A 24,709-nucleotide genomic window follows, 5' to 3' on the forward strand; every position below is an offset into this window, starting at 1 on the left:
GCTACCTCCTCTATCACCACATTGTCTCCACTGCGTCATTTTACGTACTAGACAGAAAGTTCTCGTGAAAAAAAATATTTAGGAAACTTCTGTCAACCGCAAATCCACCACCCTCAAGTTGTAAACAGACGAGGGGAAGAGGATATAGCATTCAACCGGAACCTCTGTTTTTAGCCCACAAAGTTGTCCATTGCCCCCAGAGTCTAATCGGCCATTAAAAAAAAAATAAACTAAACAATTAGCCGATGCTGAGATGGGTTTAGCAGTTAAATTAAATTATCTACCATGGGTAGCTAATTTGAGTGGCTGCAAGTCTTTCGTTATATTTTACCAGATGTTTTCATTCACACCCTCTCTTGTTGAAGGTGAGTTCATTAGTGAAATCACTTCGGCTGTGTCCGAAGTCACATTCCCTACTCCCTACTCACGATCAACGGCAAACTTTTTAAGCTCGAGACCCAAAAGAGAAATGTGGTGTTTTTCCGGTGCCCAAACTTAACATAAATACAGTATGAATTAACCACTTGAGCCCTTTAAAAAAAAATCGATCTACAAGCTCACAACGTGTCATGATGCGATGTCTTTTATTTTTTCTCGCTACGGCAGGCGTGACGTGAACTTACGTTTATTGAACTTGGTAACCGACTACTCAAGCCAGTTTTTATTTCAATGATGTGAGATGGACACACTGAGAAGATATCTCTGCTGTGGTTTTGTAGAGATGACCTTGGTTCTTGTGTAAAAGCCTTCTGTCAGTGCAGATTCCTATAGGCACAGAACTGCACTGCACTCTGTAGTGTTGACTCCAAACTCATTGAACCTGCAGAGCCAAAGCCAACAGGGCAGAGGGGGTGTGGACACTGTGCCGAAATTGGTTTGCGCTTTCCTTTTTACAAGTAAAGCTGGCTTGCTCCAGAATTTTTGCTCTCTCTCAGTCTCTCGCTCTCTCTCTAAATGGTGCCTCTGCTCCCTGAGCTCCACTTTGAAGGTTTGGGTTTCACAGGAGTTGAAATATGTTTATACAATGTGAAACAAATATATGAATTAGATTCAGATACTATACTGTGTGTATGGGTTATGAAAACCATTCAGACACCGATATGTTCCAGTAAATATCCAACATGGGCCAGGGGAGACTGGTGAATCAGGCTTTGGCACAAATTCATTTTTTAAAAGATTATTGCAGGACCGTAATTGTGCTGAGGAAAAATGCATGTGAAATGGAGTTTGAGTGAGATCAAATTCAGGTTTTTGGCACAGGGAAAGGCTTGCTGGCACACGGAACAATATCTAAATAGAATTCACATTTTTCACTCAAGATAGATTTAACTGGAGTGCATTGTCCTTTCTGGCTCAGCAACCAAGCTGTCTAGAAATGTGAAAGGCGCAGCCACAGAGTTTCAGCGTATTAACTTTATTGGCACACAGGGTGTTGTATCTGGCAAGGAAAATCCATTTTGAGAGATGTTTTGATATACGAAGTGCATCTGCCACAGCCCTTAGTATTTTCTCTTAACCTGCAAAGCGTTAAATAGGCCAATAATATTTCCTTTCTTTTTCTTCTGGGTTTATAAACCAGGCAGGATACAGTACCAAATCATTAGCATGGATGGGGTCCAGAGTCCTAATGGCAAACAGGCAGCCTTATGTGACATTGTTATTACAGCAATCCACGGGAAAAGGGAGGAGGCTAGAAATTTTATATTTGATTTATAGGCTAGCTTGAATTTATGTCCCAACTCACAATAGGAACGCAACTGATCTTTGCCCAAATTCTCACACAGAAGGGCCCCAGAGCATCTGCTCTTGGAAACATCTCTGTATCAAACGGAGTTCCTTGTGGGTTTTTTTCTTCCCCCCATATTGCTAAACCGCCAGGAATTTACACCTGTAGGGGATATAGCTTTACTATGTCTGTTGGACTCCATTCAAGTCTGCGTCTTGAGAGCAAATTATCAAATGATAATACCAAATGAAATACGCTGCTCTTTGTGGGTAGATTATAGAGCAACGGGTCACATGGTTCACTTTGTGGTGTTTATTAAGGAGCTCTGAAATATGCTATTAGTGTACTTATGAATGCAAGGCTAGAATTAAGTTATCATTGGTTTATTATGTCTTAAACGCTCTTTGATGGCCTAAGTGTCTTACTGTGTATGGCCAGCAGTGTGGCATGGATATAAACAACTTTTATTTGCTAAGCTAAAGTGCTGTTATTTATTACTGGTTCCTTCTCCAATAGCATGATGACGAGGGCAGAAATATACTGCCTACTGTCACTCTTGCTCCTTGTTGTGAGCATGCCAGTTAATCCCTGAAACATTGTATCCTCGCGTTATCTGCTTGAAATGATGATACAAATACCATTCTTTATGGTTTGGGTAATAACTGCCTTATTTTTCATAGGGGCACGAAGCATTATTTATCACTGGCTGTGTTCATGGGGATTAATGATGCATAAATCTGCCGGAGTTGCCTGGCGTATGGTACCAGCTGAAGGAATCTGGAAGGTTATCAGCGCCATAAATCCTAAGTTCTTCACTGTTGTTTGTCACGATACACTGCTGCAGCTAGTAGTTATGACTGTTCAAGCTTGTATTCTCTCTTTCTCTCTCTCTCTCTCTGTAAGCCGTCAAGGGTAGAAAAAACACACAACTTGTTTAAGCTGCCAGTTGATAAGGTGGAATTTGATAGCACAACCTCAAAGTTCAAAGCGGGCAACTGTTCTTAAATCTTCTTCTTATTACAGTAGGTTGAGACTCTTGTCTGCTTCCAGCTGGATGATATGGGGCACAGATAAGCAGTGCAGTGCACTCTCTCCCCCCAGTGATGTTGGCTCTCGCCAACAAGAACTTGGAACGTCTGTGCAGTCTTGCATTTTAACTGCGTTTCGTCGATTGCCGTCACCCATTTCCGCTATGTCTATAAAGGGAAAATTAAATTAGGTGTGCAGACAGTTATACAATTACAGTCTATACCAACCCAGTAGCAGCAGCAGAGTACTTTCATCATGGTGTATTTTCTGGGGTATAATTTATTGAATAAATTGCCCCTTTTAACTTGCCAAGCAGGAGGAAACCATCCATGCATTGTCCGTGATCCAGGCAGAAAGGAAGATTCAGTCTATTAGTGCAATGATAGGGCCTTTACTGCGACGGGCTCGCTGATTGAATGGCATCCTTCTCAAGGTCAGGCCCGAGTTAAGAGCTTTTTTCTGCTTACCTGTGCAGCCAGCCGGCCATAGAATCTGCACACAAACTGCCTTTACACCGTCGGGCTTAGTAAGCGGAGAAGCTCATCACTGATATTTCCAACTGGTAACACGAAGAGAAACCCCTTTGCCTGCAGAAAAGGACACAAAGGCATGAGTAATCTGATAAGTGAGATCTCGCTACAGTGCGTGAAGACATGGGGAATGTTGTTCTCAATGGTAGCCGAGGGCCAAATCATATCCTCCCATTGTAGTGCTGTCAAATAAAGCAGTCTGTTACACGTGAATCAGCGCTCAGTGAAACACACAGATGGGGATCAAAGGTCAGTGTGGGAGCACGACGGCTTTTGTCTGCTTTCTCCTGAATGAGGTGATATCTGTCTGTGTCAATCTGGTTCTCCTTGAACATGTAAACATCTGACTACAATAATGCAGCATGGGCACCATTAACTGTGTTTATTATATAGGCTATACCATAAGCCGCTTACTTGAAAGAGACCTACATACGATGTAATCTTTGTTAAGCGATGTATGGCTGTGTTGGTGGGTCAACATGACAATGGATCTAAGAGGAGATTAAGATCATGGTGTCTAGAGAGTGGGTGCTTTTTTGTCTGGACAGACAAGAGACATCTTTATTATCATCTCGGCGATAGGAAATCATCTTGCGCGATGCAGTCAGGCACTCATTTAAGCCTACTTCCTCAGAGCAGCTAATGTTTTGGAGTGAATTTATTTTCCCTGCAATGCCACATCAAATTTTACCGGGCCTGACCCGTTCTAAGCCTTCAACTGGGGTTTATCATTTAGCGTGTCTAAAAGATGAAAAAAAACAACCACAAAAAAAGATCCTGTGTGACACGGATCACCTGCACTATCATCGTGTGTGGGGTGGCACGCCACCGCCGCGAGATCAAAGCACCGTGCAAATCCTCAGTGCTAGGGTGTCTTTTTTTGGGGGGGGAAGTGGGGGACTGATTCACCTGAGCTGGTGATGGCAGGGCCGACAGTGGGGCGTGAGCACAGCTGCACTCACACCAGCTGGAACCCCTTTCCACTGATGGGATTAGAGGCTTTAGCTGCAAAGGTCCCCCTCATCATCTCTCTGCCTGAGCCATGTATGGCAACAACCCCCCGCAAGCACGAATGCCACTTTATGATCGGTTGCCCCCACCTTTCTCTGAAACACAAGTGCACTGATAAATCAGTACATGTGCTTTTAAAGCCCCAGTGTGCTTGACTCCCATCCCATGAATCTGGTTTTGCACTCAAAAGCCGGGGCCATCAACTTTTGTGAACAATTTTGTTTTGCATTAAACAGGCGTCTTTAACAATATTTTGTCCAGAAAAAGGGTGGCCTTTAGCCACTAAAATCCCTTTATACTTAGTTGACCAGCATCCCCCTTGAACCTTTACTTGGTCTCCTCCTTTTTTCCCCTCTACACCAAATCTCTTCGGCGTTGTAAATGTTAGTATATTTTTGCGATGCTATGGATCATGTGGTTAAGATATTCAGTAAGAATGCAGAGCCAAACCATTATTATAATCTAAGTATCAATGAAACATTAAATCTTTGCTCAAAAACTCCTGATTGAGACCATTCATATTTTAGTCAAAACAAGTAAGTAAATAAATAACCTTGGGAACCATACAGTTCCCGAGCCATTGTGGCCCATAATATGGCAGGAGCCTATCTCCTATTTCTGTAGCGTGAGGCAGCTTGATGGACAAGTACATCCCCCAGCCAGGATGTACAAGTACACCCCCTGGACATGACGCTAGTATATCGCAGGGACTTACCCCCAATCCAACCCTTGATGCTGAGTGCCAAGCAGTGTCCCACTGGGTCCCATTTTTATAGTCTTTGGTATGACCCGGCTGGGGGACTTAACCCCGACCTCCCAATCTCAGAGTGTTCACTCTAACCACAAGGCCACTGAACTGGTATCCAAGTCAAAAATTGGACATTAATCAATTCCAGCATGGAAATCATGGGACTCTGTGTCGCCTCATGCATCTCCATCAGTACAGTAAGTACTTCCGTTGCCCCCCACCCCTGATAGACACCATCGCAAGGCCTGTCATGCAAACCTGCTTCGCGGTACTGTATCGGTGCTCAGCCCCTCGGGCCTGCCTGGTAAGACTGCCTGTCTCTGTTGTGGCGATAGGGGAGTTTGGCTCTGACTGACACAGACAACATCAGCTTGTTTATCCTGTAAATAATTCACCCCTCCGGGGCAACAGAAACCAAATCAAGGTTGTGTGTTTAACAAGGGAGGTAGAGAACGAAAAAGAGGGAGTGGGGGTAAAAAAACAACAACTATCAGGTGTTTCCTTTTTAGATAAACTTGGCGCCTGGAGATAGCGACACATCCCTTATTCCTATGCAGCGCGAAGATGCTGCGGCAAGATGTGTTTGGGTTGGGGTGTGGGGGGTATGCTGTGTGCTTACTGAACTTGCCCTTTGATGGATCTGTGAAGTGGGTGGCAAGATACTGTCGGGGACACTCCATGTTGTCGTGTTCGCCGTCAGAGCCTATGGGGTGTGTCGTCGAGGCGTCATCCAGTTTCATGCTTATTCGCCTTCGCCTTCCCTGACCGTCACACGGTCTGCACTGCACACTTTGATATCTTTATTTGTGTTCACAACATGTTACGAGAAATTCTTGAACACAAACAATAGTAGTTTCACAAGCTCGGAAATCTCAACATAAGGTTTCAGTCTCAGTTCACGGATACAGGAAGTAGTGTCTTTATAGTATATGGCGCCAATTAAAATTACAACTGACATTGAACATCATTTAGCCAATGCCTTAGCTCTGAGTTTGGGTATTCCTACAATCTGCAAGCCTCTCGAACATAGTTTGTGTACATTACCAGGCTTCCACCTGTAAATACAAGCAATTTACATGTGTACCCAATGTGTTTAATGGCATCCTTAATATGTTATAACTTTAGCATTTTGATAAGGACTCTTTCAGACTGGTCTAACCTACGTGCCACTTATAAAATGGTAACCTCTCTCCTGTCGTCATCAACAACAACAATATCTGGTGTATTAGCTGTAACGTCTGAAACGGACATTGCACAGTTTGAACACATGGTTGTTGAAACACATGAGTGTTTGTAGATTTTGACTGACTATGAAACCTGTTGACTTACTGCGTCCTTGACTAACAAATCAATGATTATATCATGCCTAGTAATGTACATCACCTTATACACATAGCAGCCACAGAATGTGTGACAGAGTTATGTTAATTATTGTCATGCTGCAGACACTGAGAATAAAATGTGTTAGGGTACCACAGAGAAAGGTTTAGTTGAATATATCCTCATTAACCACATGATAAAAACACACACATGCACACAACCCGGGTGTTATGGATGGATGGAACATTGTACTTTGTGTTGTGGCATTTTGCAGTGCTGAAGGATATCTAATTGAGATTACATTATTGAGATTGCCATAAAATATGTCAAGTTTCAATTCTAATTGGGCAAGCCCGTTCGGAGCGCGTGGCCATTCGGAATGCATGGCCGTTTTGGAGTGGCCCAATTGTTTGGCCCCCTGAAGCGATGCTCACAGCCTTGTGGCTGCTTGTAGCATTCTCAAGAACTGCTCATTCGATCGACTTCACACTAGACACTGCTCTCCCTTGGGTCCTCTGCAATACACCCGCCGAGTACAGCATGAAGTCAATCGGATGAGCAGTTCTCAAGATATGCAAAGGACAGAGAGACATACAGAGATTCCTGGAACTACCACATTTTATACTGTGAACATATATTAAAGGTATTTAAAGGACCGCACCAGTGTTATTGTATGTTTAGCCCATTGACTACAAGTCATGAATACTTTACATTACTACTGAAAATGTTCCAAAGCATACCCATTTTATTTATTTATTTTAATAATTTCCAGTTATCCTTAATATCGTAGCTCAAACTTCCAGGTGATATGCCCTCCTTAAAATTATCTGCTCCCACAGCTAATATTCATGTCACCATGCTGAAGTCTGAATCCGAATTTAATTCGTAAAACCGATTTTCTCAAGTTGTTGGCAAGGCTTTTCAAATCATTCCATGCTTTCACCTGCATTAAAACACAATAACTTAACTTTAACAAACGTAAAGGTAACGTACAATTCACAGTTGGATTACCTATCTCAAGCAAGTTTCCAGTCTCTGCAAGTTTATTTGTATACCATACTACGTATGGCTTTTTGGAAGGTCAAAAGAATGTTAAATTGTCTGCAGTAGTGTAAAGCCGTAGTTCTCAAAGTGGGGTTCAGGTACCTCCAGAGGTACCCTCCTTGAGGAGGTTCCAGGGGGTCCCCAGCAAAATGACGGAACAGTTTAAATTCACTATTTCACCAGCTAGAAGTTAGTCCAATAAGCGAACGTATATCTCCCCACCTACTGTATAGACGGTTGTTTCTGTACTAAATATATCTAATCCAACTCTGATATTGCAGTATAGTATACTGTGCTTCTAGACAGTGGGCTAAACATGCAAAAACGTATGGTCCTTTTAGTATACATTTATGGCTGACATGAATATTGTACAATGATATTCACGGACCAAATATTATCTAAAACACTAGAATACCTTGTTTAGAAGTAAATTTTTACACTGACTCTTTCATGAAATAATTGCCCCCTCTGTGATATGGAATAGTAGTAGTGCAGTAGTTCATGTTGTGATTTCTGTTTATTTTTCAATAAGCCCTGGCGTTTTGTGGTGTTTAGCACCACTCATTTTGGGTAGTGTGAATGGTGTGCTGTGGTCCCAGTCTATTCATCTTCTATTCACTGGTCCATAGCATACCCTCGGTTCAGGAGTTTGTTGTCTGATTTAACACATGGATGATAACGCATCGCTCTCCTTATCAGTCATCTTGATCCCACTGCCAGTGTCAGCACATAAAAGGGAGCCCTGAAACCGTTGTTATTATAAGGACACACTTCAGAATCGCAACGCGCTATCCAGCGCGTTAGCAATGACTAGCAATGAGCCAGAGCAATGCATCTCAGGGAGGTTTTTGAAGATCGTATTGGCTTGGATTCCCATGAAGAGGGAGCCTGCTGCTGTGCTTTCTCTTTGAGTGTTGATTGCAGAGAGGAGAATTCGCCTGAGTGATCTGAAAGGAAACTACTGGGGAGGGAGCTTATCCATGCCTTTGACTGATAATCAGCTCATTATCTTGTTGATCATTTACAGCTCTCTCTCCCTCTCTCTTCCTTTAGCTGTATCACTGAAGCAAAGCCCGGGGACTGTTAATGGCTTGGCAGGGAGCCACCGTGGCGAGCAGAGTTAAAACAACCTGTGCTAGCCCCGGCTAGCCCCGGCGCTCTTCACACGCGGTAGGCACTCCAGGTCCCTACCCCACTTATCAAACCTCCCAGGGAAGAGGGGGAGGGGGTCTGGTGGGACCCCAACAACAACAACATATGCAACCCCAACACGTGCAGTGCCCTAGCACCCCAACATGGCTAACTGTGCATGAAATTGAACTGATAGGAGTTATTGACCAGAAGGCACAGGCCCCTAAGAGGACGGAGAGGTGGAAGGGGTTGGGGTTGGGGTTTGGGGGGCAAAAAAAGCCTTGTGTGTTACCTGATTGAGTGAAAAATCCTCGGCCGGCTCGCTTTGATGGTTGGCACTTTACAGGAAAGAGTGATTTAATGGAAGCTGCCAGACCTCATCAATGTCAGCAGGTTTGATGGTGTGTGTGTGTGTGGGGGGGGGGGGCTTTTGCCCCCCACCATACTTTATATAAAAGCACCAGTCGTGACAGGTCCTGATAGACAGATGTTTGGTTGTTGTTTTAACTACACGGTAAATGAAACACGGATCTTACAGCCGTTCCACCTCCGGCCCCGAGGACTTGGCGTGCAAAGCAGACGTTTTTCCTGGCCACCCTAGAGCGCAACCCCTCGCCCTCCTCTATTTTAGGCCTCTATAAATAGCCTTATTGAATTTTTTTTCTTCCTTTTTCCGGGGTTGATAAGCCTATAATTAATGTGGCCGTCATTAGGCACGGACATTCTCTTCTCTAGAGGACCCCGCTGGTGAGGTGAAGCGAGAAGAATGGAAGTCTTCTCTGTCCTTGTTTTAAAATCTTCGTATGGATGAACTGCAGTGAACTAAGCTAAATCGTGGGTGGAAACGGGAGTGACGGCCGGCTCTTGGCAAGGTGCACAAGGTATCCCCCCTCCCTCCTAACAAAAAGAAACCATTGTGTTTGTGTGGCGTCTTCAGTACATCTGAATTGCATCGGAATTGCATCATTAATAGTGCAGAAATGAATTCCCGGCAACTGTGGGAGAATACATTGACCCCTGAGGGAGACTAGAAACAAGACAATGTTTTTACAGGAGGGATATCTAACTAGAGGTCCCATTACCACTTCATCAATATACAGCAGCAAGCGAGAGGAGAGGGAGAAAGGGCGCACGAGAGCGAGAGAGAGGGAGAGCGCGAAGAAGGGAGAAAAAAATAGAAGAGGGAAGGTAATAGCTTATAGTGTTAATGGCAGTCTGAGCGCTCAAGTCCCAAACATCCAGCCTGCCTCATCTCATCTGGGCTGTGTAATTGCCCTCCTGGAACCTGCCACGCGAAGCGGCTCGCTGCATAGTGAAGAGTGGCAGCTGCTGGGTGTTGGAGGGAGTAGGCCTGGGTCAGCTCCCCAAGTGGGGCTCCTTGCATCCATGAGATGTCATAATTAATAGCTATCTGGGGGGCCCCCGGGGCTGTAGGGGGACATGTGTGGACGGGTGAGATTATTTGGGTAAATGGAAGCTAAACAGAGACGCCAGACTTATTCGCCACTTAACATAATGTACACTTATCATCACTTTGCCTTTAGCTAGTGAGACTCGGCTCCATTCAACCCCCCCCCACCCCCCCACCTCCCTGCACGTTTCAGGGGTATATATATGTTTTTTGTCTCACTATTTGTATTAGGTTTCCCACCACGTCTGCGCGTACCTAGAGATATGCCGCTGTGGTGTATCGTGGGAGCTTATTAATCTTTGGGGACCAGCGTTCTCCCTAGTTAAGTAAATATACATGAGCTGCTGTGCAAGAAACAAGCTTCCAGCTCCTTCGGAAAAATCTGTTCCTTCACCATCTCTTTTCCCCCCGTTCTTCCCGTCCATGTTTTTTTTCTTTTTTTTTCTTTCTGTATCCTTTTTTGCTCTCACTCTCCCCCTTCTCTCTCTCCTTCTCTCTCTCTCTCTTCTAACATGCCGCCTGGGGCCAAATCTGTCTCCGTCTCATCTGCTGCTTAATTTCACTGGAGCGGCCCTCAGTAATGAAGCGCCTTGATGTACATTTGCCAATTCCTGCCTCTGCCACTGCGGTATAATTGGGATGTGACTAAGCATGAATACCCTGCGCCGGGTTGGTCGACCCCTCGACGACCCCACAGATAGTGCTTTTGTCATAATGGAGGTATTATCTACCATAATCTGGGGAATGGAGAGGGATTGTCTGCAGGGTGCCGGGGATAGAAATGAATTGATCTAACTCCCCACAATCCTGTGCAGAAAAGTTAGATAGATATTTTTTTTCTTCTTACGCGCATGTAATGGACCATTTCTACATATCTATTGTTGATTTGTGTTTATGGGTGTTGGAGAAAAGAGCTTCTGGCAACTGTGGAGGGTGGTGACGGTAGGGGAAGTGATGTGATGTGTATATCCGTGCGCTTGCAAGCCGCCCGCCCGCGCACGCACTGTGTGTACTCACGCGCGTGTCTGCGCGTATGTGTGTCTGTTAATGACCCTGTAAGATGACAAGCTGAGCTGGCAGTGAGAGCTGAGCTGACGGTCACAGAGAAAAAGAGAGGGAGAGAGAGTGTGGAGGGGGGGGGGGAGGCTGTACTGTGATTCACCACGCTGTCATCAGGGGGACGGGCCCCTGAGTGGCCCTCTCTATTCCCACCTGAGAGGCCTGCAAATGGAGGGGCCCCGCGCTGTCATTATTTACAGCCCGCAGCTCCTAACCTTGGATTCGGAGCTCATCACGGCTACGGGAAAATCAGATTGGACTTGACGTGTACCCGAGCCACTGACCTTGATAAGTGTGAGGCGCCTGCAGCAGGAGGTTGGAGAAGAGCTCGCTTCTGTCGGCTTTCACTGTGGATCTCTCTGTGTGTGTGTGTGTCATTGGAGGGGTGGGAGAGGTGGGCAACGGCTGAATGGATGAACCATGACTCAAGATGACACATGGTAGACCTGCTCGTGGTCACACAGTCGCAGTCATATCTGGTGTTGTTGTTTTGTTACTGTTCATTTTGTGTGTACCTTGTAAAAGCCAAGCAATCCCTACCTGATCCACCACCTTTTGTAATTGACATCCTTGTTCGGCAAACACACCTGAGCCTTGCGTAAAAGTAATGAATTTTCTCCACAGCGATCCTTTATATATATATATATATATTTTCCCCCATCTGAACTAGTTACCCACCGAATCCGGGGAGCACGAAATAACAGAGGAAGAGCGACTCAGGATGGGTGATAAATGCATTTTTCTTCCCCGCCGAGATGCTATTTGGTTGTGTGAAATGATTAATTTCACACATATACAGGTCATCCCTGAAAGCAGCAACATCTCATTCACAAGGGGCCCGCCGTCAGCAACAAAACAGGAGGCTGCAATAAAACGAGCAAACATAGCAGCCGCGTACGTCAATAAATCTTTGGAGGTTAAACCTGAGTGCGAGAGAATTTGAGCAGTCCCTCTCTCATCAGCCCAGGTAAAAAGTCACTGAGTACATCAGGGCTGTCACACAGTAAAGTCCTCCGTGTTAATTTAGCTTTGATATATCGTACACATGTAACCAAAATGGACCCATAAGGGTCCATTTGGTTTCATTTGTGCACTCTCTGTGATACAAATGGATAAATTAACGCTGAGGATTTTACTCTGCAGGAGCAAGAAATAGCCACCGGCCAGTCAGGGAGTGTCCTCGCGGTAGCAGGTAACACACACTCTCACAGAGTGCCTGTGTTTGCATAAGTGGGATGGAACCTTGAATTATGAGGGTTGTGTAAATAAGGAGATGGGACTGTTTTTAGCTCACGGGTAGGAAGGAGTGCGCGGGTAAGAATAGTGTCTCTGTGCGGAGTGAGGTTTGGGTCCCGGTGGGTTGTTTGTGACAGCTCATAGACATCACATTAAAAAATAAAAAAAATAAAAATAGCAAGCAGTGTTTGCTGTGAAGCTACAGTTTGCGTGCCATCTGCCTTAGTTGAACTCCACATCTCAAACAAGTATTTTATTTTGTAAACTGAGCTTACTGAAACAGTTTCTTTTTTTCCATATTCCTTCCTAGTGGATGATCCAGGAACCCCACAAGGTGGCCACCTTCTTTGGCTGCATCGGTAACGATCGCTTCGGAGAGATCCTGAAGAAGAAAGCAGAGGAAGCCCACGTCGACGCCCGCTACTATGAACAGAACGTGGAGCCTACTGGCACCTGTGCTGCCTGCATCACCGGAGACAACAGGTTGGCTCCCTACCAATCACCTTTGACCAGGAAATGAACCTCCCCCGCCTTGCTCCCCTTCCCTAGCCTCCCCCCCCACCCACCCCCCCCCCAACTCAGATTCCGAAGAGTCATTTTTTGGTTCATTTTACATCTATGGCAGCCGATTGGCTCCTTACGGGCTGGAAGTCATAACGGGGAATCATAACTTGGCTGGCACATCAAAGAGAGGGAACAGCTTGAGTGTGTTTTTCCAGGCCTCCGCTCGGTCTCTGCCGCCCCAGTGGGTTGTCATCCATCTATAGGCTGACACCCGCAATGTGTTAGATGGTCTGGGCTATCCCGGCTCTCACCTGTCAGCCTGCTTCTGCTGTAAAAAGGGGGCTTTAGGGTCTCAGACGACTCTCTCACGCTACCGTCATCAGCGCCGCGTCTCAGACAGCAGAGGTCATTGCCCTGTCACCCCCCCCCTACACACACACACACACAGACACACACAACCCCCATCCTACACCCTCCCCACCCCATCTAGCCTCACTCACACAGACACACACACATACACACAATCACCAGCGGTGAAGCCTCCAGTGCATGTCGGCCCAGGTGTGGATCAATAACCTTCCCTCACTAAAGACTCCCCTTCTCTTCGACCCTTCATCTGCTGCTACTGGAGGTGTCAGTCAGTCAGCGGCTAACCCCCCCCCCCCCCCTCCACACAGACACAGACACACACTCGCCTCCCCTGACCGCCCCGGGAGCCCGGCCCCATTGAATGGTCTTTGCAGGCTTGTTTGATGTGGGCTCTGACACCTGAAAAGGTCAGGTGGCATGCTCTGGGAGCGGAGTGCTGTAATATTTCTTACAGGTGTTTAACAGACAGCTCAGGAGGCCAGGGGAAAGGTCGCCAACAGGGCCAGATGGGCCGGGCGATGGCTTTGAAGGATCGGAGTGTGACACTGACCCACAGGCTGACTGAGTACATTGCAGGCCTTCAGAAAAGCCCCCTCTCTCCTCCCCCCCGACCCCAACCGAATGAAGTGATCGGCTTTCCACTCTTTGAACAACGGTTGAATGATCATATTTTGTCATTTCGCCCAACCCTTAACGCATTAAAACCGGGAACGCATCCGTGTAACCACTTTAGGCATTATTTTATACTTTGGCTAAGCTCTTGTAAGCTCATGATCTTGTATATCAGCAATTTTTTAAAGCGAACATTTTTTACTCAAATCTTTGCTTCTGGGGATTCTACAAATGTCTTCTAAATCCTAACAGTTTTTTGAAGAAACGTATGTTGCTATAATCAGTGGCTCTCAAACTTTTTCATGTCAAGGACCCCCAAAATGATATGTATTTGGCTGCGGACCCCCACCTCAAAATATGTTGTTCCAGGGACCCCCCAGAAGCAAAGACTTTAGTTAAAAATTTTAGCTTTAAGAATATATATATATATATTCAAAGATTTGCAAAAGAAATCACGATTAAAAAAAATAATTGCAGGTCTACAAGCTCATAGTGCGGCACTCGGTGCCACACTATGAGCTTGTATATCTGCTATTTTTGAATAGCCAAAGTATAAGATAATGGTTAAAGTGGTTCAAATCTTTCCCGGTCTTAATGGGCTAATGATGCTAGTGAATGGTTTTGGGTGATTTACACCAGTGGTTCTCAACCTTTTTCTGGACCAGGCCCCACTTGAAAATCTCAAAAAAGATTTTGAGTTACAAATGTTTCACAATTTTTCTATAGATCTACAAGCTTATAGCGCGGCACTCATGAGCTTGTATATCTGCTATTTTTTGAATAGCCAAAGAAATCTGAAAATGACACGGATGCGTTCCTGTTCTTAACACATGGAATGCCAGAGTTATTTCAGATTTTTTAGCCGTTTTATGCGAGATTTTTCATTGAGAAAAAAAAAGTACTCGTGAGCCGAGATACAGAATTTTTAAGTTTTAAGTTAACAAGGAAGTGGATGGGAGTCAAAATCTTCAAAAAATCATATCTCCTTGGTCTTTGGGTCAAATCTTTAAAAAAAATGTAAAAAACGCATTTATGCGTTCTTGGCACTCAAGTGATGGATTCAAAAGAACGCAAAGAACGCATATATGCGTTCTTGGCACTCAATGTGTTATAGGTTAAGTAAGTACCAATGGTTCCTTAGCCATAGGGCCCATAGGCTACTGTATCTCCTGTTTCCTTTGCAAGAGGTAATGTAGAATTACATCCCCGCATGACACTAGTATGTTGCAGGGATTTACTCCCAATCCAACCCAGTATGACTCAGCTGGGATCGAACCCCCAGCCTCCCAGTCTCAGAGTGGACACTCTTAACTGATCAATATATTGCCCATTCCTAATTAGCCATTGCTCCCCTGTATAGCTTATTGTGAGATTCAAGTTTTGCCATGGTATTTATTATGCTGCTTTTTAGGAGCTCTAGCCCTTAACCTTAACCCAAATCATTGGCAAAACACTAAGATATTGGTAATTGCATTTTTTTTTATTTAAAACCTTGAAAAAAAATTTTGAAGTGTGATTAGATTTGATTGATCGTTCAATTAAACATGCTCTGAGAATGCATTGATTGGCTTCCGTTGTTAAGTGGTGGGCCACTAAAAATGTTCAAGTGGGCACTGATCCAGAAAAGGTTTGGAACCAGTGACTTTTAGTGGGTAATGACACCCATTCTGCCCATCACGCTAGGCACTGTCCTCGCAGTCCATTAGAGGGACCCCGGGTCAGGCACAGTCCCAATCGCACTGTCATGCCATAGCTGTCATTGTCAGGCCCTGATCTGCCTACACACGGTAAAATCATCAGTGTTGGTTTAAACGCTCGAGAGTGTACAAGTCCATTTTTACACTCCCGGGAAATGAATTAACACTCTGGATTTTAGCTGTGTAGAGCTTTCCTTGGCACTAAGCGCCACACAGCATTTCTCAGCCAGTCCATCATGTGAGAACAGACCTCATGAACCGGCACCCCCCACTATCATCAGATGGGAGACTAACTATTTCCCTTAAGTAGCGATGATGGTTGCACTCATTTTGATGGCCGCTCATAAAGAGACAGACAATACACAAGGACTAGCTAATGAGCTACTATGTTAAGATAATGCCACCTGCTTCACTCTCTCCCCCTCCCTTCATCGTACTTCACTTTGAGTGTTCATTTAGTAATGCAATTCTGTTGTTTTTCCCACCTCTGTTAATAATGGACCACTTTACGAGTTGATGTGATTGATAATGTGAATAGTTTGAGCTGGGTCAATGTCTGCTATGAAAATCCCTTTGCTTACGTTAATTCTCATCCCCTTTTCACTGTCTGTGATGACTAATTTGAAAAGCAAAGAACAAAGAGAATCTAGGTGACTTATTTCACCTTGGTCCAGACGTTCTAAAAAACCATTATCATCCTTTTATATCTTGAAGGAACAAAGGAAAGTCTGGGGCCCGACTGTTTTTAGGGATGTTTTTGAGACAAAATTAAGATGGATGATAAGCGAGGTGGAAGATTTATGGGATCTGTCTCGGCAGGTCCCTTGTTGCTAACCTGGCAGCGGCAAACTGCTACAAAAAGGAAAAACACCTGGACTTGGACAGCAACTGGGAGCTGGTGGAGAAAGCCAAGGTCTATTATATTGCGGTAAGTGAGACCCTCTACATTCAAATGACTGTTCTCCTTCTCTTTTGCCAGAGGAGGACAAAATGTTAAGAGGCTTTATTCAGGAAATGCCTCGGCGCGCGCCTTCTGCATTGTCAATATATCCATTCATCCATTGTCGGGTGAGATGAGCTACGTTGCCTTTTGAGACAATGCAACGCGGCTCGTCCCCATTCTCTCCATGTCTCTGCACAAAGGGTGCTGCAGCACAGTGTGAAATTGTTGTACATGTAATGCAGTCATTCATTTCTTTTAACACGCAGACAAGCCAACAGGTGCTGCCGAAAGTGTGCAAATTGATTATGCAAGTTCATACCCCTGAAACCCCCCTTGATACCCCCCCCCCCACCCCCCCATTGACAAAAACCTCCCCCATTACAGACAAAAGATGACTTAGGACAGATGTATATACGGTATGTCTATGCATCACACACACACACACACACACACACACACACACACACACACACACACACACACACACACACACACACACACACACACACACACACACACACACACACAGAGGACCGCTGAGGTAATGTCTTAACTTACTGGTTCTGGGTTAGAATGGTCAACCATGCTCATGTTACACTGTTGGGGATTACTATTGAATGCCGGTGGATCAACCTTGTCTCTGATCTCGAGTCAAGACGATAGCCCTGAAATCGCATTGCATTCCTCGACTTTAAACAGTTCATTATCGACATAAATCAACATTATAGCTCAACCATGGTGCGTTGTCACACCCACAGGGTGCATTGCCATGTACCCCCCCAATCATGTCACTACTTTTTCTTTTCGCCTGGGCCCTTCTTAACTTGAGCATAATTTGGTTCGGCGACGGAGGTTTTGTAATTTAGCCACCCGGTCAGAGAAACAAACGGCAAAACAAAAAGCCCCTCGGTGGCCATGCCAGAAAGCAGATCAGTCTCTCCTCTGGAGAGTTTGTGTGGTCTCATTTCTAGCCTCTGCTTCACATTAGCAAACACGGCACATCCTCTGCAAATTGGCAGTTGGTTTTTGCCCACATCCGACAGTCTTATGTGAGGGGGGGGGGGCTTCCGTGGGATCGGGGGGGGGGGGGGGGGGGGGGATAGAAGGGCCACAATTGGGTGTTTGTCAGTGCTGAGAATTGCAACGCAGTGTTCAGCATCCCTCCTGGGCCCCTTTGTCAAAACAGGGGGATCACTCGCTTTATTAGAGACCCATTCGCACTTCTTGAGTACTTAGCCGGATACACTGCCACTGTCGTCCCTCTCTTAATACCGCGTGGCGTGCCTGGACCAGCATTCACTAAGGCCTCCTCTCTCCATTAACCTTGTCGAGAGCACTCAGACGTATTTACCCAATTTACAACCAGATTGTAGATTCTCTCTCTCTCTCTCTCTCTCCCTCGCTGCACAGACACTGCTGTGTATTAACGTGCTTTGTTGGTTTTCATTAAACGACTTGTCGAGTGGTATGCGCGGTCGTGTACACTCTAATCTGTAAATCATATTACAGAACCGTGTGTGTGGACTCTGGTGGCGGCGCGCCCGTTTGCATGCATTTACGCATGCACGCGCGTCTGGGTATATATGTGTGTGTGTGTGTGTTAAAGAGGTGATTGATGATTCTTGGCAGAGGCTCTCAAGGTGCCTGCTACTATGTGGTGTGATTGGATGAAAACGGAATTATTAGAGGGCTCGCGCAGCCAATCTGGCTCATCCAGCAGCAGTCATAGCAGCAGCAGCAGCAGCAGCAGGGCTGGTGGCAGACGCAGAGCGGGGAGGCAGGCAGTGCCATTCCTCACAAAGAGAGAGAGAATGTTGAACTCCTGCCAAATGTTTGGTGGCAGGGCTGTTGCTAGGAAATCTGGGTCCTTAGGCAAATCATTGCACAAAGACCAATAACAAAAGCACAAGGGTGTGTGTGTGTGTGTGTGTGTGTGTGCGTGTGTGTGTGCGCGTGTGTGTGTGTGATGGGACGGTTAAATGCATGGATGTGTCTTTTATTTAATTTTTTTATTTTATTTAAACAGCTGGGCTATAATTCCGTTTGTTACATTATTATTATTATTTATTTTTTTTGGTGGGGGTATTTGTTCCTGCATGCCCTGTGAGCTTCAGAAATGGAAGATGATGCATTGTTGAAGGGGAAGATGACTGACTCTAATTGGAGTGTGTGTGTGTATATGTGTGTGTGTGTGTGTGTGTGTGTGTGTGTGTGTGTGTGTGTGTTGGCCCAGTTAGCCCCCCTATACCGCCCCCCCCCCCCTCCTTTCCTTTGCTTTCCACCATCGTTCCATCCCCATCCCCCCTCGGCCCACTGTGGACATTCTCTTCCTCTCTCTCCCTCCCTCCCTCCCTCACTTCTCTCTCTCTCCCTCCCTTCTCCACACTCTCTTGCACGCACTGGCTAATAAACACACACTGTGTGCGCTACACACACACACACACACACACACAATATCTGCAGCATACCACTGGCTTGTTTTTCTTACCACCGAGCGCCTTGCCCTGTAATTTGATCTCAACTGCTTGATGTGTCCTCCGCAATGCCACTTTGAATTAACCTATAGGGCTCGATAGAGTTCGCTGTGCGCTGGTGGCGTGCACTGAGCAGATCTACAAGCTCGCAACGCACCGTGCTGTGGCACATTGTGAGCTTGTAGATCTGCTATTTTTTCGGTGTGTGCCGGTGTCGCGCAAGTAAGTATAAATCACCCTTAAGGTTCCACAGCTTTCTTTTGCCCTGGCTAATAAAATGGCCTCTCGTAACTTAAGCCATTTACATTCAGGGGTGGGTGGGGGGGGTGCTTTCCTTCTTTCTCCTGCTCATGCATGAAGCAGGCGCAGGGGCTAATAGAAATGGAGACGAGGGGGAGAAGTACAAGACAATTGACTGTGAAAGGGCCCGTTAATGACTGGACGCAGATGGTCCGAAATAACCCAAGGATATAGGAGACGCTCGCCTTCGCCAGCCTGTCTGACGCGGAGAAACATCACCCAATGAGAGATTAGCTCAGCCACCATCGGGTCACACACCTCTTTCGCAGCTATGGGAAGCTGTCCATTTCCGCCTCGAGCCACACAGCAGCAGCACCGTGCACATTAGCCCACGTTAGCACGTTAGCCACGCCCACGGTGACAAAAAAAAAGAAAAAGACTAGCACACCAGTCCCCCCCCTAAAGAAAACTGCACAGCAGCTTGAAGTTGCAATGCCACACACTGTTAACACTGGCACATTGCAGATAGTATTAATTGGCGGTTGTATTCTTGCCCTCACTGCAGGGGAAAGCGGAGTTCAGCTTCAGTCGCTGTAGCATAATATACAAAGAGAGAGGGAGAAAGAGAGAGAGCAAGAGAGAGATGAGGGAGGGAGGGAGGGAGGGAGGGCAAAAGGGAAAAAAAGCGCAATACTGGCACCACAAGCGGCACGTCAGCCTGCTGCACCCCAGAGTGGAGCATTACACACACACACACACACACACACACCTACACACACTCACTCTCTTTCTCTCTCTCTCTCTCTCTCTCTCTCTCTCTCTCTCTCTCTCTCTCTCTTTCTGTGCTCGCTCCGCCCCACCAGCCCCTGCAATTTGCAGCCAAAAAAGCGAAGGGAGAGGTTTTCCATACACACACACACACACACACACACACACACACACACACACACACACACACACACACACACACACACACACACAATAACTGACACCTCATCAGCCAGCCAAAGGGCTGATTAGCACAGAGGTGACTGCGGCTGCCTCTCTCTGTACCCCCCCCCCCCCCCAACTCAGCTCACAGGACCACGCTGTCCTCATGCTGACCTTGACGCTTCTCTCTCTCCTCTCTTTTCCTTTCCTCTCCTTTTCTCATCTCCTCAGTCCGCACTTTCCTTTAGTCTCTACGTTCTCTCTCTCCCCCCCCTCCCTCCCTCCTCCTCCTCTTCCTCCTCCTTTAGTCTCTCTATTTTCCTCTCCCTCCTCTTGTCTTTCCCTCCACCCTGTACTGCACCACACTCTGCACTTCTCCTGTCCTTCCACACAGCCAGAGAGGGATCACGAGGCAAAATGCAGGCAGAGAGAGGGAAAGAGCGAGGGAGGGAGGGAAGGAGGGAGGGAGGGGGCGGTGGTTTGGGGAGGGGGGGGGGGACTGGCAGACTCCCCCTTTGTCTGCAGGCGATCGGTTACAGTCTTGGTTGCCGATGAAATTTAATCCCCACCGCATTTACATGCCAAGTTTGACTTCTGGCAAGCCTTATTAAATAGATTTGTAAATCATTTCATCTTGATTAGAATCCATCCTCGAGGGATCAACATTTTTTCGCCTTGCTTGTGTTTTTGTTATATGTACAGTGTGTGCCCAGTGCTGTTAAAATGGGGGAAATCAAGCCACTTGTATGTATATATAATAATAATAAAAATGTATGTTTTGAATGCAGTTTAGCGGACAAAAGAACAGTACGTGCCAAGTCCTGTCTGTCACCGGCCAAGCCACTGTGTCAGCACATCTTTTCCTCTCTGGAGGTCAGCAACCGCTATGATGTATATTCTCTTTATTAGCTTGACACACCCGCGTCTTTTGAACGGAACAATGTCATTCCCAATTGCGCCTAATCAGATGGCATTTTGTAATTGCCAACAAGCATCTGATGAATATGAATTCATAATTGTTCAATTATGAACCGACTGGAGCTTATTTATTAGTTTATTATTTATTTATTTATTTTCTCCCCCTGGCCCGCTCCAATTATAGGATTTCAATCCTGAAGCAATCAAGTGATAAGGGTGAGGCGTTTAGTGTTTGCTGTCACTATATAATTCTCCCGAATGTTAAACATGCATCTGGGAGGGATCTTCTCGTCAGAGGGCCGTATATGGATCTGCACCTGCCTAATTGAGTGGTAATGAGCTGTCAGGAGTGCAGGCTGGTGATTGGCCCTCAGCAGGGTGCCACGTGCCAATGGGACGTATGGGCTGGCCCTGCCCTGTTGGAGGAGATGCCAGCCCTGCAGGCCTGGATGGGTGGAGCATGGTAAATTAGGGTGGGGAGACCAAATGACACTGGTTGAGAAAAACCCCATGGTTTTCACCCATCCATGGGATTTAGTAAGGTTGTTTGAGGATCATTTGTTTGACTGCTTTCTGCTGTGGCTTATTTGTTATATGTATTGGTACGATCAGCTGTAACATAACCTTTGAAAAGAAAAAACAACAGGACATCTGAAATTGTAGTTTCTATAACAAGACATTGAAGTTCACTTTAGTTGTTATGAAAGAACAATACATTTTATGAATCAATTTTTATTTTGTGTGTGTACACATGTTATTTAAGTCGACAGGTTTGTCTTGATGTTATTTTGGGAATCTTTGATTTGAGCTCCCTAATTTGAACAAAAAAATGATTGCTTTAATGCACTGTATGTTGAGTACATTCCTGAAGGGGAGGGGTTTTGGACATTGGCAGACATCCAGGCTTCCGTCCATATTGCTCTACCAGCATGCAGTGACTTTCCTCATACACCCACGTTACCTTGTAAAAACAGTTTTTGTTTTTTTTCTGCAGGGAAAACACCATGTCCTTTCACCCTGTATTACTGCATGCATCTGGTAGACGAAAAAACACAGTTTTTCTGCACCACATTCTGAAGGGGATGAAGTTGTTCATACTTAACACACTGAACCCTAATGTCCATATTCTGGGCATTTCAGAATAGGACATTTGGTGTAGAGGGAAAAAAGGAAGGGACCAAGTACAGACCCCAGGGGGACCCCGGTCAATCTATGTTCTTAATGGTATCTCTATCTTCCATCACCTTTTAAAAATAATAAAATATTGATCGAATGCTTTATTTGTCAGAAATGTCAACAGCACGTGGTACATTAACTCTTTGACTGCCAGATCAATAGTGTAATAGTGTGCCACTGCTCCAAGCAAAAACAGTGATTTTGCTGTACCTGTAAATGAAAAATCATGGAATATTCTCTGTGATCGCTGTCCTCACAAAGATGGGCCCGTTACACGCACGGGGGTTGTCGTAGTAGAGGGGGAAAAAAATTGTCCGGTCGCGATCCTCCATTCAAGAGCTATGGCCGTTTCAATGAGGCTTGTTTTGCCGTAAAGCAGGAGGAACGGAGATCTAGCAGAGATATGGCTGTTTCACTGCAGGAAATAAACAGGAAGTAAACAAGCTTTTATTTTTTGAAACGACGTCATTTCCGGGTCTGACGTCATCAGGCAGTGAAAACATCATCCATAGGATAGGTAACAGCGCCATCTAGTGGAAAGCCACTGAAAATGAAAACTCGTCCAAACTCATCATTGGCAGGGTGAGCCCTGGCAGAATTCGGCGCGTTAACGCTTTAAGACATTAAGGCTAAAAGGGTAACACACAAAAGTCCTGAGGACTTGTTTACATTGTGGTCTTATGTCTTCACTATATTCTCCCACTGTATTTATGTAACCACATACAGTAAGCCCTATTTTATACTTTGCCGTACGTCGGTAGATAACTGATCTACAAGCTTTTGTGGACTGTTATTTTCACTATTTTAGAAATGATTAGAAACTGAACTTTTTGCCTATTGCCCAAAATGCCAGGTTGAAAGTCAGTGAATCCCTTTGTTCGTGAGTCTTCCATTACAAAATGTGAGGGCGCCAGCCTACAATGTAATGGGTTCATAGCATTTATGAACATTGCATCGCTTAATTGAATAGCCACAGTGATTACTCTTCCAAGTAATGCTGAAAATAAAATGAATAGTCACTCCGGGGCCACGAAATGCATCTGATGCCCATGTGTCGATACTCTCACCAGGGACGAAAAACCTGCTCTACTGGGGGAGTAAGTGATTAAGATGAACATTATGGCGCTACAGGCGCTTTGGAATGGCGTGTCTCCTGGGCAAAGCTATTGAGTGGAGTTAAGTGTCAGACTTTGTTATATCATCACGCCGCCGCATAAAACACAGACCGAATAAATAACCCGGGAATACTCTCCTCACCGCAAACCAGCCCCAGATCTCAGGTCAGCTTGACAGATCCTGAAACCAGTTGACAAAAGGCTCAACCACAGATGCGTGTCTCTGCAACACAGATGCTGGACACTGGTCTTCGGCAATTGTTTCCTTCTGCAAGGTTTCATTTTCCCCCTTTTATGTAGCCATAATTTGTTTATGGTCTGTAATAAGCCAGCACATATCGTCCTCCTGCCAGGTTGGCAGGACTCCATTCTAAACTGCCTGTCTTTTCTCTCCTTCTCCCCCTTTTCAATGACTAATGACTTCTGAGAATAATATCATACTGTATAATGATTTGATAATTTATTCATCAAAGAGCATTCTTGACAAATGTTGTGGAAATTGATCGGCCGACTACAGAGGCCCAGGTTTCCAACAAAGCCTGGCGGGGGTTCGCACATGCTGTGGAGAAGTGTTTATTTGTCATACATCAGTCCCCGTTCAGATATAGACTAGTACACTGACCTTATCTATTGTTTCTCAAGTGTATATTGTAAGCAGCTTTGGAGGCTTTATAGAGACTTAGCCGACAGGGCTGCCACTGCTCTGGAGGAACATTTGGACTTCTGGCAAGTGTCATATTTTCAGCAGTGCATTAAATCTCTTCACATACTGTATGTAGTTCTCATTTTCTTCACTTTCTCTTCCTGTTATCTTTCTTTTTCTGGCTGTGATTTGATCTATTCTTTTCATGTGTGGCATTGTTGGTCGCCACCTATTTGTTTATATTTGGTTCCTGCATCAAAACTCCTCGTGCCAGCGGTTAGCCTGGTACTTGGCCCTCCAGGGCAGAGTGGAGTAGCAGCCAGAGCATCTGCCCCCCCTAGCTCAACCCAGCAAAAGTCCTCCAGTTCCACTGAGATGGGCCATGTCAGAGCCACAGCCACTTTGATTAGCATGTCCATATTTATTGGCTGGCTTGAATGTCATGCACTGTGAGCCCAAGCGTCTAATGCTGTTGTTGGCCAATGGGGCCATTCCCTGCAATTACTGATAGGGGTTGTGCGTTCCAATCTGGGGAAAGCGCCAGAGACAGTGAAAAAGTGCCAAATTATTGTCCTCGGTAAATAAAAAGCAGACATCTTCTTTTGATGTTATATATGTGCGTGCCTCAGTTTCAAATGCTGTGGCGCAATCACATTTGAAAGCATTTTGCGCTCCCAACATAACAAGGGGGGACCAATCAAAACAATAACTGTGGTTCCTTTTGACAAAGCCCTTGGCTCACACTTGTCAAAAGATGTAAGCTGACTCATCCACACAAGAAGGGCATGTATCCCTGGGAGCGAGGGGCGAAAAGCTATGATGAATCTTCCCTCTGTGTTCGTC

The 24,709-nt window shown here is 45.6% G+C and overlaps 1 protein-coding gene across 4 annotated transcripts in view; it reads left to right on the top strand.

The window, feature by feature from the left end:
* The window catches only part of adkb (adenosine kinase b), a 116,153-nt gene that overhangs the window by 39,283 nt on the left and 52,161 nt on the right, over positions 1-24,709 (top strand). For all 4 annotated transcript variants that reach the window (XM_080456208.1, XM_080456209.1, XM_080456207.1 and 1 more), the window contains 2 exons: positions 12,556-12,728; positions 16,247-16,355. In XM_080456208.1, coding sequence (XP_080312334.1) covers positions 12,556-12,728; positions 16,247-16,355 — 282 coding nt within the window. The remainder of the gene's footprint in view (positions 1-12,555; positions 12,729-16,246; positions 16,356-24,709) is intronic.

This window comes from Gymnoscopelus braueri, assembly GCF_963280865.1.
Source record: "Gymnoscopelus braueri genome assembly, chromosome: 17".
Taxonomy (NCBI): domain Eukaryota; kingdom Metazoa; phylum Chordata; class Actinopteri; order Myctophiformes; family Myctophidae; genus Gymnoscopelus; species Gymnoscopelus braueri.